The 20664-nt window shown below is 52.6% G+C and overlaps 1 protein-coding gene across 1 annotated transcript in view; it reads right to left on the reverse strand.

Annotated features, from left to right (window-relative positions):
• Positions 1 to 20664, reverse strand: part of EFHD1 (EF-hand domain family member D1) — a 43576-nt gene that overhangs the window by 16628 nt on the left and 6284 nt on the right. Inside the window, exon 2 of the mRNA XM_020893936.2 lies at positions 1941 to 2088. Within this exon, the coding sequence (XP_020749595.1) occupies positions 1941 to 2088 (148 nt within the window). The remainder of the gene's footprint in view (positions 1 to 1940; positions 2089 to 20664) is intronic.

Here is a 20664-nt window from a genome sequence, read left to right on the forward strand (position 1 = left end):
AATCAGCGACTTGCACAGACGTCTAAGTACCCTCGATTTCCATTCCCCTGAGGTTAAAACTTTGCCACAAAAGTTCTTTCCCCAGCAGTGCCTCCAAAGCTTCACCAAGGCAAAATCCTTTACTTTCTATATCCCAGGGGTTCCCAGATCATTGTTGTTGTTATGTGTGCTCAGTCATGTCCGGCTCTTTGTGACCCCGTGGACTCTACCCTGCCAGGCTCCTCTGGTGGGATTCCCCAGGAAAGAATCCTGGAGTGGGTTGCCATTTCCTCCTCCAGGGTATCTTCCCGACCCAGGGATCAAACCCACGTCTCCTGCATTTCAGGCTGATTATTTACCACTTGAGACATCGGAAAGAAAGAGCTAATGCCTAGCATGATGCGTGAACAATACAAAGGATTGATATTATTATTATTATTATTAATTTGTAGTAATACAAATAAGAGGCAAGGGAATCAGAGAGGCAGCTGCAAAGTTGAACATGGCAAATGATGGTGGCAGGCTGTCTCCCAGGCCCAGCCCTGAGCCGGGACCTGGTTTCAGGCAAGTGCTGACCTTTTCGGTCTTCTAGCTCCTTAGATCTGAAATGAGAAGTCTGGCAGCGGATTATCCTGAGGGTTACACCCAACACAGGTTTTCCATGATCTATCTCCACATCAGCCAGTTGAGGAAAGGAAGAGATGGGAGATTCTGAAGTTGATCCGTGAGCAGTGAGAGGCACGGTTAGCTGGGGAAGGGACTCATGGCTGCAAACTCAACTTCAAAGAGAACCCACACCCCACCCCACCAGGAAAAGCATCCAAAGGCCCTATCAAGCCTGGACAGAAGACCAGTATTTGGCCAAAGTTCTAACCCTCAGAAACCAGGATGCCAGCTCTCCACTGTTTCTGGAATAATGAAGGTTAAAGACCAGAAGACAAGGACTGTCCTCTCTTCTTTCAGCTTCCGAGGGTCCCAAAAGAGACACAACTGAAAACGAGACCACAGCAGCTGGGCTAATGTCTAAACCTTCAGCCTGGATGGTGTCGCCAAAACTATTCTAAAACTTAAACACACAAGACATGCAATTCCCTTCCTTGTGGAGCTGCATTCTTGCTGTGGAAGAAACCCAGTGGCCTTGAGATTTATTCCCCAAAATAAAAATGGCTGAGGTTTTTCACCCATTGGGAGATCAGGTGAATCTATATGTACTCTTCCAGGAAGATATCTGTATGTGCACAATTTCGCCCACAATTTCAGGGGTTCAAAGACCAAAAACCTATCCTGGACTTGTTTGGAGGGGAAGGTTCAGGGGCAGAGAGTAAGACCCTTTGTATAATTGCTTTAAAAAAAAAAACTACTTTAAAATGCTTATTATAAAAATTAATGGGCTTTCCAGGTGGTTCAGTGGTAAAGAATCTACCCTCGAAGCAGGAGATGAGGGTACGATCCCTGGGTCAGGAAGATCCCCTGGAGAAGGAAATGGCAACTTATTCCAGCATTCTTGCCTGGGCAATCCCATGGACAGAGGAGCATGACGGGCTAGAGTCCATGGGTTTGCAAACAGTCGGACAGGACTTAGCAACTAAACAACAACAACATAAAAATTAACAGTTTAAATATATTTTTAAAGTGTAAAACTAAAAACCACCAAAACTTCACACCCACAGACATTCACTACGAATGTTTTGGTGAACATCCCTTCAATACTTACCATTTTACCCAAAGGAGGCTATCCTACCCAAAGTGATTTTCAAACTGCTTGCTGAGCATTTTCTCATGCCAGCACTGTGGTTCACTAGCTCCTTAAAGATATGTTAAAAAGCAGAACTGCAGGTTAAATATCCAAGCAGCTCTCTAGAGGGGCCCAAGCCATTGTGTAGTCCAGGGGATGGTAAATTGGTGGGTCTTCTCAGGGGCTCTCCCCCTCCGGGGGCTCAGGGCCAGCAGGACCCAGGTACCTCACGGAAGCTGAGTTTGCCATCAAAGTCCTCGTCCACCTCCTTGATCATGCTCTTCAGGCCCAGGTGGGTCTGGGGGGCCCCCAGCTTCTCCATCATCAGCTTCAGCTCCATCAGGTCAATGAAGCCATCCCTTCCAGCATCATACCTGTGGGTCAAATGCAGGATGCTGGTGAGGGGTGGCCACGGCCAGGACCAAAGACACTTGTTAATCTACCAAATGCGAAATGCTTTTGGTCTTAGTTAACTGAAAATGACTTAAACAACTCCTGCCTTGCAGTGCCCACCAGGGTCACTGCGTTGGAAGGGTCCCCTGCCTCTCCTTCAACATCCCTCTGCAGGATCCGACTCAAAGTGGGTCTTGCACTCCAGGAGTGTTTTCAGATCTGTTACTGCCTTAACTAGGCTGTAAGTTTCCTTAGGATGAAAAACATGCCTGTTTACCTTTATTTTTCCCCATTTTGGTCAACAAACATCCACAGAACCTCCTAACGCTGGACAATGGAAGGGCTGCCACAAGGCACCCTATGCACCCACTCTACTACACTGACGGTTCTGGAAGCTTCCTTCCTTGGTCACCGGTCCCGGGGTCCCCATCACCCCATTTCCACCCACCCCTCCTCTCATCCACAGGCCTCCTGTCTCTGGAAGCTGCTTTCTCGACCTGGCACTCTGGTTTCGCGTTTTGCCCTCCGGCTCACAGATATCCAGTCCCCAGGTCTGAATGGTCACACCCAGATGTCACAGGTGAGCCGGGACTCAGCACAATACTCCTGGCCAAGTTTCGACACAGAGCCAGCACTTCTGCTGATGGTTCCCCCAGCCCCCCAACCAGAAACAACCCCAGCCTCCCCACGGCAGGGATCCTGGCCCTGCCCTATATTCCCGAGAGCCTGGGTCAGCCCCGTGGGAGCCTTCCTCACCCTCTGTTCTGCCCCAGCCACTCCACCCAGCCACACCCCCAGCATCCTTCTCTACACACTTGGGCTGTTATGGAGCTTCTCACAGACTCTCTGGCTCTTCTCCCAGCAAATCCATCCTATTCTCCACTCCCCAGAGATCCCTTGTATAAACATCATGCTTTAAAATCAAATCCATTCAGAACAGTCCAAAGGTGGGAACAACCCCAGAATCCCCTGATGGATGAACAGGTAAACAAAATGAGGTATATCCATACAATGGGACATTATATATTCATGCAATAGCATATTATTCTCCATTTCAAAAATGAAATTCTGGTCTTCCCTGGTGGTGAAGTGGATGAGAATCCACATGCCAATGCAGGGAGCATGAGTTTGATCCCTGGTCCAGGAAGATTTCACATGATGCAGAGTAATTAAGCCCCAGAGCCACAACTACTGAGCCCATGGGCAGCAACTACTAAAGCCTGAGCACCGAAGAGCCTGGGCTCTGCATCAAGAGAAGCCACTGCGATGAGAAGCCCACGTGTTGCAACTAGAGAAAGCCCTTGTAGCAACAAAGACCCAGCGAGGTCAAAAATAAATAAATAAAATTATTTTTAAAATGAAATTCTATACTTTGCTGACAAAGGTCTATACAGTCAAGGCCATGATTTTTCCAGTAGTTATGTATGGATATGAGAGGTGGACCATAAAGAAAGCTGAGTGCAAAAGAATTAATGCTTTTGAAATGTGTTGGAGAAGATTCGTGAGGGTCCCTTGGACTGCACAGAGATCAAACCAGTCCATCCTTAAGGAAATCAACCCTAAATATTCATTGGAAAGACTGATGTTGAAGCTGAAGCTCCAATACTTTGGCCACCTGATGCAAAGAGCTGACTCTTTGGAAAAGACCCTGATGCTGGAAAAGATTGAAGGCAGGAGGAGAAGGGAACAAGAGAGGATGAGATAGTTGGATGGCATCACCTGGCATCACCAACTCGATGCACATGAGTTTGAGCAAGCTCCAGGAGTTGGTGATGGACAGGGAAGCCTGCGGTGCTGCAGTTCATGGGGTTGAAAAGAGTCGGACATGAATGAGCAACTGAACTAAATACATGCTACAACACAGAAGAAACTTGAGAACATGATGCTAAGACTGAAATAAGCCAGACACAAAAAGACAAACCTGCATAATTCCACTTATATGAGATTTCCAGAATTCCTAGAGTAGCTACTAGCAACCAGGGGGAAGGGGGTGGGAGTTACTGTTTCATGGTTTAGAGTTTCAGTTTGGGAGGAGGAAAAGGTCCTGGAAATGGAAGGTGGTGATGGTTACACAAGAATGTGAACATATGGTGATCTCAAAACTTAAATGATTAAGACTGTAAACATTATGTATATTTTACCATAGTTTAAAAAAATTAAATACTTGAATGAACAAACAAAAAAAAACAGACTTCTTGACAGTCTGTCCTGCCCACCCTCAATTCCACAAAAGAAACCACCATTGTTGGGAACTACACCACACCCCCAGCCAAGCAACGTAGCCTGTGGGCATCCAGAAATCTAGCTGTGTGGGCTGGTGGTATTTTGAGGCCCACGTGGTCTTGCTGGAGATGAAGCCTAGTACTGCCCAGCGTGCTGTGTTCCAGCCACAGTGGCCAGCTCATGCCATCCCTCCCACCCACAACATACCCCACCCCACCCTCCTCGGGGGTCTTTTCTGTCCCCCGGAGCCAAGGAGCTGCCCCCTTCCTCTGATCTCCAGCAGTACTGTCTGCCCTCCGTTCCTCAGCAGATGCCACCTCCTCCAGGCGGCTCTGTGCCCCCCTGGACTCCCACCACCTTCTTGGCTGGAAGGATCACGGTGCAAGATGCTAAAGTTCACAGATGAGTCCCCTGGAAGTTCTTGGTGCTATGAACACTTCTGTCCAAGTTTTTGTATGGACATATGCCTTCATTTCCCTTGGGTCAATATCCCAGAGCAGAACTGCTGGGTCATAGGCTTATTTGCTTTTAAAACAAGAGTGTCAAGCGGGTTCACCAGCACACCAGGACTGACTGTCAGACTCAGCAAGGCCCTCTATCAGGCTTCTGGAGGGAAAGATAAACAGGGTAGATGCCCATGCAATTCAGTGGCTTGCCTGTTAGGTAGGTAGGCCACCTAGGAGCAGTGCTGACTGTCAGATTCTCCGGGGCAGGGCCTCCCAGCTGGATCAGTGGTAAGTCCGCCTGCCCAGGCAGGAGACACGCATTCAATCCCTGATCTGGGGAAAGATCCCACATGCTGGGGAGCAACTAAGCCCGCACACCACAACGAAGAGTGGCCCCCGTCACAGCATGAATGAACCTTGAAGACATGACGCCAAGTGAAAGTAAGTCAGATGCAAAAGGACAAATTTGCATGATCCCACCCGTCTGACATTCCGAGAATAGTCAGATTCACAGACAGAAAGGAGAATGGTGGCGGAGAGAGTGGGGAATGGGGAGTTACTGTTTATTATTGTTAGCATGCGTGCTAACTCACTTCACTCGTGTCCGACTCTTTGAGATTCTACAGACTGTAGCCCGCCAGGCTCCTCTGTCCATGGGATTCTCCAGGCAAGAACACTGGAGTGGGTTGCCAGGCCCTCCTCCAGGGGATCTTCCCGACCCAGGGAAGACCGTCTCTGAGGGTGGCGGGCTGCAGTCCACGGGGTCGCAAAGAGGGTCGGAGATGACCTAGCGACTGAACAACAAGGAAGACCTTTCTGGCAAAAACGGCTAACACACGACCTGAGGTGAGAAGAGCTCTTACAAACAGGCCGGAGGGACGGTCTCTGTTACAGGGAGTCCTGCTCCAAGTAAACAGGCTTCTCTAGTGTGGAACTTTCCAAAGCCTTCCATACGGTCATGTGTCCGAGGGAAACAGCGATCGGGCCACACAGTCCTCTGCGTTCGGGGACTTTCCACTGGGGGGAGGCTCCTCTAAGCAATCGTTCCAAGGAAAACACTTGGGGAAACAGCTTCTCAGGGCAATGCTATCTCAGAAAGGCGGCCAGGTAAATGGCCCCTGTGTTCTCCCCTCCAGGCCCAGAGTGTGGACGGGTGTTCCCTGCCCTCTGCTCAGCACACGGTGCAAGTCCCAACGAGGTCTGCAGAGGAGACGGAAGCCAGGAAGAGGGGATGCATCCAAGATACAGATCTTCTGAGGCAGAGGCAGAGGGTTGGGGTCCGAACGCAGAGAAGAAAGGGAGGGAAATGAAGGGAAGACGAAAACAGCTGAAACGCTCAAGGGTGAGGACAAGGGAGGAGACCTCGGGAACAGGAGATGAACTGTGATGAGATAACAGAAGGTCAGGGAACAAGGCAGGAGTCTGTCCTTACCCGGCAGGACACTCCCCATCACCTGAGCCCACAGCCAGCTCAGGCTCCCCAGCCAGAAGGGCGGTCAGGCTGGGCCCACAGGCCGCGAGGGGCTCGGAGACCCTATCCCTGCATTTCTCCGGGGTTCTGACTGAGAAGGGCCATGAAAGGTTGGAAAACTTCTCTTAAGCCCTCAAGCCTGAAATACTTTCCAGGCCTAAGAACAAAGGGCAAATGTGTGAGAAATGGCCTTGGTGAAGGTTGGGCAACAGGTGAAAGGAATTCACATTTCTTTAAACAGGTAGGAAATTGGGGGTTGACTATGGTGAGGGCAGAAGCCCACCACCTCGGTGGGGGACAAATCCCAGACGGAGGAAAGGGTCCACCATTCGGCCAGAAGGCCGGCTTGGCCCAGGAATAACGCCCGTGTGTGGACAGAGAGGGGACGTCTCCGAGGGAAGAGGGGCAGGGAAGACAGGGGTCACGAGCCAGCCAGTGCCTCCACGCCCAGGGACCCAGCAAAGACTGCGTCCCTTTGTTCCTGCCTGAAGCACCAGCCAAGCGCCATCGTTAAGTCCCGGCCAGACTAGAAAGAGACCACATTAGCGGTGTCCCCGCCCTCTCCTTGGAACTGGGATTCGTAAGCCTGAAGCACACCCTTCTCCCTTTAAAGTGACCGTCTCTGGGGGTTGGTCCACAGCCACCTCCTCCAGGGCCTGCATTTGCAAGGCTGGCAGGAAAACCCTCCCAAGTGCCCCCTCATCATCTCACGGTTTTATCTGCTCCTCTCAAAACATCCGATGACCGTCTGTGGTCAGTGCAGACAATGGGGTTCAAAGCACCTAATAACTACCACTGGTCGGCTTTGCAGCTCGCCACACACTGTCTCATATACAAACCCTTTCAACAATCCTATAAAGAATTAATAATAGACGCCTGCGTTTACTCTTTATTGAGCACTTCCTAAGTGCCAGGCACTGTGCTAAATCACCTTATTTAATTTAGCAGGGCTTTGAGGTGGTAATTAGTCACCCCCCTTGACAGGTGGTGACAGAGTGCATACATGATATTCCAATAAACAGACCACTAGTTAACTGTGCAAGTTAGATGTTTTACAATTTGTGTCTGAAGACGTTGGCAGAGATAACAGGAGCCACGTTGCTGAGTCCTCACATGTGGGGCTTTCCTTCTCCGTACAAGACTGGCTTGAACTGCATCTAAATATTTTCAAAGCATCCAAATATTTCCTTTCCTCCCCCCTCCACAGTTTATATACTATTTCAAATGCTCACAGGCTCATTGGCATCCCCTTAAGTCCTTGGCTCCTCCTCTACCAACATCTTAGCTCCATACACCAGTTTTTTCCCCCCTATAATTTAAATTTTAACCCACATTTTCCCCCTTAAAGGCAGTCTAGGATATTAAAAAATAAAGCCACTCATGGTCCCAAGACACCCCTCGCCCCGCCCCAACCTTGTTTTTCTCCTAGGGCTTCCTTCTAGCTCTCTTCTGGATTGGTGAGCTTTTTTCTGGCTTTTGCTTTGAAAGGTCCACATTCCCTTCCTCTTGCTATTCTCCAGGATCTGTTAGGGGGGAGATTCCAGTCCCATCAGAGGTGCACATGGCCCTGCAGATACAGGCCTGGGTGCAGTCCCAGCCTTGCCATTCACTTGGGAGAGACAGGCTGCAAGCCCACTGCAGACTGTCACTGAGCTGTCCGTGCCGGGCAGAGCTGTTGAGGGGCCAAAAAAGATAACCCACCAGCTCTGGCCCCGGTACCTGGTAAGCATACAACGGGAGGGAGCTATATTTAAAAGTAGGACCTGTCTGCAGCCATGAAGAGGAAGCAGACAACTTCCAGGGCTGCTGTTGAAGAGGCACCCACACCTCAAACAGCATCTACCACCTTGAGCATTCTGGAAGAAACCATAGTCCGCAGCCTGCTATGGCCCCTTGAGCTGAATTTCCAAGAAGCTCTTACAGAGTAACTCATCAGCCAGCCCGTCCTGAGTGACAGCATCAGATCTGCCCGCCAAGGGCTCGCTTGAGGGCTCCCTGACTCTGACTGGGGCCGTCACTGGCTGGTGGAACGGGGTGGAGTGAAGCAGAATGGTCTGAGGCGCCCAAACTGGGCCTGTGACCTGGGAAAGCCCCCAGCCTGGCCAGAGGGGCCCAAGTGAGCCCGAAATCTCATCCTGCCAAAGGCCCCCCAGCAAAGGACAGAGGCAAGGGGGCAGGGGCCAGTTTCCAGCGTCCATCCTGTGCTGGTCCATGAATGGCTTGCTCTCTGGGCGCCACTGTGCAGAGCCCCTGGGTTTTCTTGGGTTTCACCTCCCCAGAATAATCCTGCTATCAGTGAGGAAAGAAGCTGGCCAGCCTTTGTCTGCCTGGGGCTTGGCCATCAGAAACCACCCTGGGGATCCCCAGGGGGTAGAGAGTTCTCAGGAAATGGCAGCGCCCCAGAAAATGCCTTACTCTTAATGTTGGGGGAGGGGTGCCTAGGTGTCAAGGCACCAGGAGCTTGGAACACCCGACTTTCCCCTAGAAAGTCCTGGTATGGGAATCACGCGCTGCCTCTTCAGACAGGCAGGCTCTGGCCACTCAAAATATGGTCCCTGGACCAGTGGCGCAGGATTATCCAAGATGCAGAATTTCCTGTCACTCCCCAGACCTGCTAAATCAGAACCTGCATTTTCACAAGGTCTCCCCCTGCTGCCCAGGCTCTTTCAGGTAGGAGAAGGGCACAGTACCAGACCATGCCCGAAGCAGGTGGCCTTTCCCAGGGCCTGTGGGTGTCCCAACTGTGTCTACTCAGATGAGCTCAGCCCCCTCCCCCAGGTCAGTTCAGTTCAGTCGCTCAGTCCTGTCTGACTCTTTTCGACCTCATGGACTGCAGCACGCCAGGCCTCCCTGTCCATCACCAACTCCCGGAGTTTACTCAAACTCATGGCCATTGAGTTAGTGATGCCATCCAACCATCTCATCCTCTGTCGTCCTCTTCTCCTCCCGCCTTCAGTCTTTCCCAGCATCAGGGTCTTTTCCAAGGAGTCAGATCCCCCAGGTCACAGGACTGGGCTCCTCCTCCAGGCCTCCCTACCTGCCCCTTCTCTGAGGTCCTGGTTTCCTGTCTTTCGTGCGGTACCCCCGGCTCTCAAATTATCTGCCCCTTCCACCTCTCTCCTTCCTCCCCTCCCTCCTGATTCACTGCAGACTGAGAAACCCCATCTCCAAGTGTGTTACCACTGCAGGCAAACTAGGAGTCCGCAGGCTCTGAGGGAGGGGTCTCTGGGGAATTAAGCACAAAAGCCTGAGCCCAGAGTCTGATTTCCAATCAGGCTGCCCCCGGCTGCCTCTGTGGGACCAGCTCCATTCACTCGGTCACCACCTGGCTCGGGTCTACCCGGGGCCTCTCTGGAGTTGAAGAACAGAGACAGGTCCCAGCGGGGAGGCAGAGGTACAGACGGATGAGCTGTGATACGGCCGAGCTGTGATACGGCCGGAACTTGGGCAGAGCTGGGTCTGACAGCAGCAAGGCTGCAGAGTCCTGGGAGGGAGCCCCAGTCCCCAGCGAGGTCCACAGGGGATGGGATGTCCCAGAAGCGGGGAGGGGGTCTGGTCCCACAAAGCAATCTGGGAAAGCTGTGTCTTCCTAAGGGGGGATGGGGGCAACCCCCAAAGAGTGTGACTCAGAGAAGCGACATCAGATAGGTGTTTCAGAAAAGAGCTCTCAGCTCGGTGTGCAGGATGGATGGGGGTGTGGGGAGTGGGGGTGGGGGGAATGGAGTGAGCAGACTAAGGCGCTGGGAGCACACAGTACCCACCGTGGAGAGATGCAGGGAGGGCGAAGGTGAGGCGGCAGTGGCTCTGGGTCAGATGAGCGCCAGCCTCCTCTGGGCTGCAGGGACGCGCCTCTGGCTGATACCCTGCTTCTTCCGTTAAGAGGCCAGTACCTTTACCATCTCATCCTCTGCCCCTGGAGGAGATGGTTAGAAGACAGTCGATGGACATGAGTTTGAGCAAAGTCCAGGAGACAGAGGACAGAGCAGAGGACAGAGGAGCCGGCACGCTGCCGTCCATGCGGTCACAAAGAGTTGGACACGACTACGTGATGGAGCAGGCACGGCAGCAGCACCCCCGTAGATCCACACACGGTGTCTGAAAGCTTGTCATGAAAAGGAGGGTGGCAGGGCAGAGCTGAGGGGCCACCCCCACCCCTACAGAGCAGCCACCGTGAGCTCAGGGCCCCGCAAGACAGCAGAGGGGACGCAGAGTCAGGCCGCTGCTACCAAGGGTGTGGAGAGAAGCAGGGAAACCTGCTTTGCCCCAAATGCCTTCAGCGGGAGCACACAGCCCCCACCAGGGACCCTCCACACGGGTTCAGGAGAGGGAGACCAGAGTGAGCCTAGCTCCCCCAGCCTCATGCTCTCAGGCTGCAAAAGGCTTCAAACTGGGAGGCTTCAGCTACATGCAAATTCTCCCACTGACGCCAGCACCCCAGGGCTGACACAAAGCAAGCCAGGCCCCCTCGACCACCCCCCACCCCAGAGGAACGTGCCAGTGACACCAGTTAACAGGTCAGGAGTGCACAGTGCTTCAGCCACACGCAGGGCCCAGGTGCCAAGAACCCTCTGGCCACGAGTGACAGGGTAGGGAGGGATGAGCCCTGGAAAGCTTCTGACCTGGCAAATGAAACAGGGCACAGTTGGGTCCACGGGAGCCCAGGTAGGCTCCTCCTAAGGAAGGCGGAGGATGGCAGGAGATGGGAGTGTGTTCCTACTGTCAGACATCCCTGGTTCAAGGTCTCAGTGACGTCCTGGGCTGTGTGTCCTTGGTTGGGTTTTGTCTGGGTTTTGCCCCAGAGTGACTCACTTGTCGCTGAGATCACAGGAAGGCAGATAAGCTCTCAGCTCATCAGCAAGGACTCCCCTCCCCCCTTTATTTTTACATTTTGACTCATTAAGAGAAAGACCCTAATCCTGGGGTCTCCCTTTGGTCCTCTTGAAATCGGGGCACCTTTGCTGGGTTTGGATAAGTACAGGCGGCTGGGGACTCAGTGCGGAAACAGGAACAGAGCAAGTGGGTCTGGGAATTGAGAGTTACTGGGCTATTCATCCAAAAGGAGGGTGAGAAGAAAGGGTGTCCCAGGGGACGCCTGTCGTGAGCACTCCCTGATGGAGGTCATGGGGGCCACACGGGCACTCTTGATCGGGGGTGTGGAAATGAGCAGGGTAGGTTCTTTGCTCTAACAATGAGGTGCCTTCCCTTGGTTCCCAAAAAAGTGAAAAACACTGAAAGCCGCTCAGTTGTGTCTGACTTTCTGCAGCCCCATGGACTGTAGTCCATGGAATTCTCCAGGTCATAATACTGAAAGTGGGTTGCCTTTCCCTTCCCCAGGGGATCTTCCCAACCCAGGGATGGAACCCAGGTCTCCCACATTGCAGGTGGATTCTTTACCAGCTGACCCACCAGGGAAGCCCTTGGCTCCCAACAGCTCCCATAAAAGCCCTGATGGGCTGGGAAACTGGGCCCAAGGGGGCCCTGGAAACCTAGTTGTCCTGGGAATTCCCAGGAGCCCTGTGGATCATGGGGGATGGGTGACCCCAAACAACTAGGGGTTTCCACACCTGGACCCAGTGGGCCTGGGGCAGCCCTGGCAGTGATGCACACCGCCTTGAGTCAGGGAGGGACATGCCAGGGGAGACTCTGAGGGAGGGGGAGGCCAGGGACCGTGGGCCCAGAGCAAGTGGACTGTGGGCGACTCAGCTGTCCTTCCCAACAGAAAGGAAGACACCCAGGCTGGCAACCCCTGGGTCCTCAGAGCCTCCGCCTCCACCCACCACTTCCCAGCCAGCAGCTCCTGCCCAGGCCCCGCCTCTGGGCTGGCACCACCTTAAATCCCACAGCCCTACTGGGGGCCCAGACCTGCAGCTCCCTCAGTGGAAAGAACCTGGGGCTGCAACCTAGAAGTGACCTAATTAAGGCTGCCACCGCACACCGGGTGGTCACGCGATCTCGGGGACAACCTGAGAAGGTGGTCACTCTCCGTGTTCCACGTCTCACTTACAGGCCGTCCGAGCCCACGTGGCCTGCGGGTGATGGGACTGCCAGAGGGCCCTGAAGCACCCCATGGCAGGCTCCCACTCCTGACATCCCTGGGGGCTGGGAAGCTCCCCTGGGGCCGTACTTAGGGCCTTGGGACAGCTCCAGAGCAGAGCTCAGATCTCTCTACAGAGGTCCAGGCTCCCCGCCCTGCCTGTGGCCTGGGGTCCAGCCCTGGGGACTGAAGAAAGAAGTCAGCCACGCTCAGCCATGAAGGGCCAGGGACTTCCCTGGTGGTTCCTGGTATGGGAACTAAGATCCCACCTGCTGTGCAGCTATTGAGTCCGTGAACCTCAACTAGAGAGGAGCCTACGCCCTGGAACAAAGAGCCAAAAATAAATATTAAAAAAAAAAAAGAGCCAAGCCTGCTTTACCAGGATAAACACTATGGAGGGCAAGGGGAGCCTCCTAAGCATCAATAGTAACAGACAGATTGAAGATGGGGGTGGGGAGGTGGGGGGATGGGGGAGGTTGGGGGCTGTGGGCCCAACAGCCCAACTGGAGGGGGGCCTGGCAGGGGCAACTAGCGAGAGAGAAGAATGCAGTAGCCAGCCATGACTGGCCAGCCGTGACTGGCCTTAAGGGTCATCGTGGAGAGTCTGGACTGTGTCCCATGGGCAATAGGGAGCCACCGAATGTTGTGGGCTGTCCCTAACCCACACGGCTTCTCAAGAGGGAAGAACGGTAATGAGATCTGGGCTCTGGCATGTAGGATGGATCAGGGGAGGCCACGTAGGAGGTAGCAGCTCCGGGCCGGGGGTGGGTGGTCCCTCGAGACCTGGAAGTCAGGTGACCTGCCACCCAGGGCCCTGCCTGGCTGTGCAGGGGAGGGTGTCAAGGATGGCCGAGGGCTTCCCTGCTGGTCCAGTGGTGAAGAAGTGAAGTGACGGGAAAGTCACTCAGTCATGTCCGACTCTTTACCACCCAGTGGACCATAACAGTCCATGGAATTCTCCAGGCCAGAATACTGGAGTGGGTAGCCGCTCCTTTCTCCAGGGGATGTTACCAACCCAGGGATCGAACCCAGGTCTCCCACATTGCAGGTGGATTTTTTTTTTTTTCACCAGCTGAACCACCAGGGAAGCCCCAAACCACCTGCCAAAGTGGTAAAGAACCCGCCTGCCAAAGAGGGACACGGGTTCTATTCCTGGTCCAGGAAGATCGCCCACGCTGCAGAGCAACTAAGCCCATGCCCCACAACTTCTGAAGCCCTCCCGCCTAGAGCCGGTGCTCCGCAACAAGAGAAGCCATTGCAACGAGCAGCTTGCTCACAGAAACGAAGAGCAGCCCCTGCTCACCACCGCTAGAGAAAGCCGGAGCAGAGCAAGGAAGACCCTTCTGCAGGGTATCTTCCCGACCCAGGGACTGAACCCGCATCTCTGTGCTGCCTGCACTGGCAGGCAGATTCTTTACCACTAAGGCCACCTGGGAAGCAGTGAAGACCCAGAACTGTCAAAAACAAATTAGCTATTTTTTTTTTAAAGGATGGTTGAGATTTGGTGGCACAGGGGACAAGAACACGGGCTACCTGGGTTCAAACCCCAGCTCTGCCACTTACACAGATGTCATGCTGGGCAAGATTCTAGTTTCTCTGCGCCTGTTTCCCCATCTTTAAAACGGGATGCTGAAAGCACCCACCTCCTCACGCTGACGATGTAGAAACGCTAACAGTGCCGCACAGAACTGCAGGTGCTCTGCCAGCAGTGGCTCTGAGAGATGGGAATCAACCAGAGTGTAATCTCCTACAGCTGGCCCTGGCAGGCAAGGGTGCGGGGAGCACGCATCATTTAGGCAGGGGACAGAGACCCTGTCACCGAGGCCAAGACGGACAGAGTTGCACAGGATCAGGGCCAGCACCTCTCCAAGGCTGGGACAGAGCTCACCCGGTCCCTGAGGGCACTGAGTCGGGCTTGTCATCAGCCAGACCTCGTTGGTAGAGGACTGATGACCAGGGTCCACCATCCCAGGCACAGTGCCAGGTGGGGCCGGGGGATCCCTGGGAGCTGACACCCCAAGGCTGGGATCAACCACAGCCCTGGGGTCCCTTGCCATTCTGACCAGGAAGGGGCGGCGGGGCCAGCCTTGGGCACGTGAGAGTTTCTAAGTCCTGAACGACATCCTTCTACTTCCTGCAAACCTGACCCGAGCTGGCAGAGGGCGAGGATGTATTGTCAACTAGAGGCAGCCTTGCACAGGGACAGACCACCCAGTCCTCGCTTCCAAAAATCAAAGAATTGACTTTCATTTAGCAACACATGGAGCCGCCAGACTGGGACTGAAAGAAAGCAAAGCCAGGTCAGGACACCCCCAGACACACACAGCGACCCACCCACGACTTGCACAAACGCCTCCCCACAGAGAAGGGCCGCTAGCAAGACAACATCAGACAGCCACACTTTCAAAGGGCACAAGAGCCATTAGTGTAAGGAGACGCCCACCAAAGGGGGCGCTGGCCCCAAGCACTCCCGCCTCTCCACCTGGAGACCTCCTAAAAGATGAAGAAATCAGAGATGATAAAGATAATAAAGGAGCATTGGTGGGGGGGCGGGGGGGTGGTGGTGTGCTGGTCTAAAAACTTGAGATGAAGAATGCCGCCTCTAACCATTGGGCTCAAGAAGTCAGACACCAAAGGCCAAGGTCTTAGTGCAACCAACTTAGCTTTCACTCTCCTTTTCATCTGGAGTTTTTAAGCTCTCTCTCCCCATTTTTTTTTTTTTTTGGCTGTACCACTCAGCTTGTGGGATCTTGGTTCCCTGACCAGGGATTGAACCTGTGCCCCCTGCAGTGGAAGGGCAGAGTCTTAACCACTGGACCACTAGGGAAGTCCCTAAGTTCTCCCCGACTACAGCCCGGCTTAAACACACCTTGGCCACTGCTCAGAGGAAGGAGCACCGAGGCAGCCCTTCCAAGGGCTCCCAGCTGCCTGGTCCTCTGAGTTGGCGAGAGAAGCAGACAGACCTGTTGCTCCTGCTCCAGCAACAATCTTCCAGAAGCAACTCTGGGTCCTGGGTTCTGGGCTCACTCTGTGGTCCACATCCACTTCTGGCTCCTTTTCCCCTGGGGGCTTGAGGTCCACCCCAGCCAGCGAAACCCCGGGCCACAGACAGGGAGAAAGGCCAAGAAATGAAGAGGGGGATAAAAGAGGCCACCAAGACTCACAGGGCTCAGCATTCAGAAGTTTCCAAAATAACTGCCTTGAATAGGGGCTGGCACACTACAGCCTGCAGGCAAACCCTGCTCACCAAGTTTGCTCTGGATGCAGCCATGCTGGTGAGTTTAGGTTCCTAGACGTACTGTCTGCAGATGTCTATCACGGTGGCCAAGAGGCCCTAGGGACCCCACAAGGTCAAGTATATTTACCATCTGGCCCTTTACAGACCAAGCTGGCCCAGCCCTGGTCCAGAAGGAACCTTGAAGGTCATCTAGCCCACCCCTCAGCCTCCCAAGAACTTCCCAACCCTTTCCTACTACAAACCTCTCACTCCTTGAAGACAGACCACCCACCTTCCATTGGAACTCCAGACAAAGGGGCTTAAAACCTTTGAGATCATTCCTTCCATTGCTCCACAACTGCAACCATGAGAAAGTTCTTTCTTCTCTACACTGAATCAAGGCTATATCTTTCACTGCAGCTTCATGGCCCACCTTCTGCCCCCTGAGGTCGAGCAGGTCCCCACCAGACTTCAAGCTCCCAGCCCCCATCCTCTGGCTCCAAGAGGCCTTTGATCCATCAAGAGCCCAAACCCCTTCCCAGTCCTGGCTGGGTATTCCTCCCTGGCTGTGTCCAGAAAGACCATGACCGCCCTCCTGAATGCAGCATCCCCCAGGGTCTGCTAGGCTACATGGGGTGTCTTACACATGGCTTTCCTGGGATTTGAATCCTTCCCTGTCAAGCAGTATTGTGGTCAAACCATCCCACTGTTCAAAGTTTGTTGAGCATCTCAAGGGCAGAAACCCCTCCAGATCAATCCATACAACTCCAGTACCTGGCATGTGCTTCACTAAATGAATGAGAAAGCTGAATGAATGAATAGGTCATGACAGGAGATGAGAAAGAGATTCATCATTATCACCATTATTACCATTCCACAGAAGCAGACATCGGCAAACAGACAGTGCTGGCCACAGGAGCCCAGGGGTGGGAGCACGGACGAAGGGGTCACAGAAGGTCCAGGCAGCTTGGGAACCTAGGAAGGATTTACCAGGGGGCCCCGGGTCTGTGTCCTGGGGCCACTGAGTACAGGTCAGGACTGCAGGCTGGCACAGTCCACGTTCCAAGTAACTCGGGTCCCCCTGTACACAGGCCTTCCAAGGAGCATCTGAGACTTAAGACCAGGGCTCCCTTCAGTCATCAACATTCAGGGGACACAGAAGCAGGAGGGAAGGCAGAGGTTTGTTCCAGGACTCCATGATGAGGCCAATGCTGCGTGTGAGAGAGTGTGAGTGAGCATGTCGCTTGGAATGTGTGAGCCTTCGAGAGTGCACGTGGTCCACAGCTCTCCATGAAGCAGGCAGTCAATAGCGAGCTGTGCAAAATCCAGCGTGAGTGCTGGGCTCCTCCACTGAGTATCTCTGCCCAAGAAGACAGGCCCAGCAGCCACTAGCTCCGGAGATTTGATTCATGCAACACATCCTGAGAGACCCCCTGGGTCAGCTGAACTGTAAAACCGCGCATGACGTAGCCCATGTCCACCAAACTCCCCAAATCCAGTGGAGGAAGGTATTTCTATTCACTAGTTAGACTAGGGCAGGGAGGTGTTATGCGCTAAGGGTGTAAATACGGTTAGAGTCCCCTGGACCTTAAAGCTTCGCACGTGCTCACTCATTCAGCTGTGTCCGACTCTTTGCAACCCTATGGACTGTAGCCCGCCAGGTCCTCTCTCCATGGGATTCTCCAGGCAAGAACACTGGAGTGGGCTGCCACTTCCTCCTCCAGGGCATCTTCCCGATCTAGGGCTCGAACCTGAGTCTCCTGCATTGGCAGGTGGATTCCTTTATTGCAGGCAGATTCTTTTACTGCTGGCCATCAGGGAAGCCCTGAAGCTTTGACACCAGGCACTTAATTAATTTTGCAAGGGAGAAAAGGAAAAAGACTTTTTATTTTTGCCTTATGTAGGATTTTAATAAGTCCCTCGAATTCTCACAAAACAGGATGCTCAGTAATCAGGAGGGTGGCGGAGATGTCCCCAAGAGAGGAGGTGAGGAGCAAGGAATGAGAAAGAAGGAAGCTCTCTGCAAAGATAAAACTGTCAAAAACTGCGCCACTTCCTTCCAGCTCCTCCCACGTCACCCAAGCAGGGCAAAGAAAACCAGCGCTTAAACCCCTGTAAGAAATAGTTCCCAGTTACAGCATCTTTCTGCCAGAGACCAAGGCCTCCAACAGAAGCCGACCTGGCTGGGTTCTGGCTGACCACTTGCCAGGAATTCAGACAAGCCCTGGGTTCTCCTGCCCCACCTTCAACCAAAACAGTTAAACGTGCATAATCCAGTGCAGGTGAGGGAATTTCAACTCTAAGGTGGATCACTTTGCACTCAAGACACAATCAGGAGAGTCAGAAGCCATTGCCTTTCTTGAAGGGGGAAAAAGAAGCACTTAATGTCCGATTATTTCCACCCACCTTTCTCTGTGTAGAAGGCAATTCACTCGAAAGACACAGATAAGAGTGGTGGGCTGCCTCCCCTCCCCCTTCCCTAGTAAACCTCCTTAACGTGACTCTCTTCACCCCTTTGGCAAATTCCCAGCCCTGCATCTCCACATCTCTTCCTCCTTCTTCCTCAGAGAAAAATCGAGGGAGAAGAAAAAGAAACTGGGGTTGGGGGAGACGAGAAATGAAGAATTCCAGGACAGCCCCGCCTTTTTGGAGTTCAGCGGTGACGGGGCGTCCATGACATCATCATTTCGGATTCTGAATAAAAAGACAACTTTCCCATAGCCAAACGCTCCTCTCCCCACCCTCTCTGTGGGGAATTGAAACACAAGCATTTAGTTTGCTGCATTTTAAGATGCTGTATTTGGGTCCTGCCTTTAATGGCTGCCCTCGTTACCTCCCTTTGAACGGGGCCTCTGGATAAGCCCAGGGTAATTAAAATTTCCTGTCTAACCTTGACCGCTCCACCAGCTCCTATTACAGTGCTGGATACACACTGTGGAGTCAGTTCCTTCAGGGCCCTCTCCCTCTTCGTTTAAAATCAGGCCACTATTCTCTGGGCCCAGGCTATCCAGTAACACGCTTGGCGAAGGAAAGGGAACTTTTTCTGGCTGGGCTGGTGATGCCTCTGGCTTCCCACACTCATTAGAAAATTCTCTCTCTTCTATAACACACCAGGTCCCAACAATATAAAGACAAATGACCCTCACTCCAAGGATCCACTGTGTTCACAGGCTGGCAAGAATCCAGGGGGTTTTAAAACCTTGAACATGTAAGAAATCCCTAGGCAAAACACTTTTAAATAGTATTTAAGAGATCAAAGCACGTTTTGCAATGTCTATGCGAATAGAGCCCCAGACAAAAAGAATGGGCATACTCTGATCTGGTCAAGTCAGGTTCTGGGTGAACTCAAAGGCGACATCACAATCTGGATCTAGAGACTGATTAGAAATGAAATTCTTGCTGAAAGTAAGTGCACTCCTGGCACAAGTTGGGGTTTTCTGCTGGTTTTGTTTGGTTTTTTGCAGTTAGATGGCAACTCCATCTGATCCCCTTTCTGTTGGGGTAGGAATCATTCTAGCTTGGGTTACGTCTCAGACAATTCCTAAATCACCTAAATAACCTAATGTGGTTACGACTCTGACGTTCCTGAACCCAAGGGTTCCTTGGCAGGGCCTCCCCCCCACCACTGCACTCTCCCAGGAGGTCAGGATGAGGCAGTCATGGTGCACATGAACTGGACACCTCTGCCCACCCTCAATAACGGGCTGAAGGGGGTCCCCTCAAAATTCACAGCCACTCAGAACTGCAGAATGTGATCTCTTGCAAATAGGATTTTTGCAGACGTGGTAAAGTGAATTAGGATGAAGCCATACTGTGGAATTCCCTGGTGGTACAATGGTTAGGACCCTGCACTTCAACTGCAGGGGGCGAGGGTTTGATCCCTGGTTGGGGGACAAAGATCCCCCATGTCCTTCAGCATGGCCACAACGACTGGAAATCACAACTACTGAGCCCGAGTGCTGCAACTACTGAAGCCCATGTGCCTAGAGCCTGTGCTCTGCACCAAGAGAAGCCTCCGCAACCAGGAGCCTGTGAACCGCTCGCCACAGTGAGAGAAAGCCTGGGCAAAGCAACGAGGACCAGCACAACCAAAAAAAAATCGACGATGAAATCACTGGGTTCGGGCGAGCCCTAAATCCAATGACAGGTGTCTATACAAGAAGGCCACACGAAGATAACACACAGGGAGAATGCCATGAGGCTATCAAGGCAGAGACTAGAGTGATGTGTCTATAAGCCCGGGATGCCAAGGATTGCTGGCAACCACCAGAAGCTGGAAGAGGCATGAAGCATTCTTCCCTAGAGCCTGTAGAGGGAGTGTGGCCCAGCTGACACCATGACTTCAGTTTCCAGCTGCCAGAATGGTGAGAAAACACATCTCTCTTGTTTTAAAGCACCAGCTTGTGGTCCTTGTTACAGCAGCCCTAGGAATCGCATCCACTCACCCCGCAGTGCAGTGAGTAAATCCCTTCAACAAACCCCCCTGGGTACAGTCCCAGAGGGACCAATAACCCAGCAAGTGGCCACACTCCATGTCCATGCTCCACAGCTCAAGCTGCAGGAGAAATCAGCTTCAAAGGACAAACCAGACATTGCAAAGTGTTTGCAAACTGTTCAACAAAACGGACAACACAGAATCTGCATATCCACCCAAATTACAGTTGTGAAAATTAGTGATTCAAACCTACTGGCCTCACCATGGGCCAAGTATTGCACTAACTGCTTCACATACATGAATGCATTTAATTCCCACAATAATCTCACAAGGCAGGTGCCATTCTATCCCCACCTGACAGAAAGGGAAACTGAGGCACAGAGCCTTCAGGTAACCTGCCTAAAGTAACCTTTGAAGTAGCAAGTGGTAGAGTCAGGTTTGAACCCAGGGAGCCTGGCTCCAAGTTCATGTTCTTAACAGTCTCGCAACACTGCTTCTGCAATGGATAAAATATGGAAAGCACAGAAAACAAGTTAATGTGTTATGTGTTCTTTGAGATTTTTCACACGATATTTTTTCACTTTAAGCATAAAAAGCAAAGGAAGTAGAAAAAGGGAGGAAGAGGTATTTTTCCAGTAGTCATGTATGGATGTGAGAGTTGGACCATAAAGAAGGTTGAGTGCCAAAGAACTGATGCTTTCAAATTGTGGTGCTAGAGAAGACTCTTGAGA

The sequence above is a fragment of the Odocoileus virginianus genome, chromosome 5 (assembly GCF_023699985.2).
Source record: "Odocoileus virginianus isolate 20LAN1187 ecotype Illinois chromosome 5, Ovbor_1.2, whole genome shotgun sequence".
Lineage (NCBI taxonomy): Eukaryota > Metazoa > Chordata > Mammalia > Artiodactyla > Cervidae > Odocoileus > Odocoileus virginianus.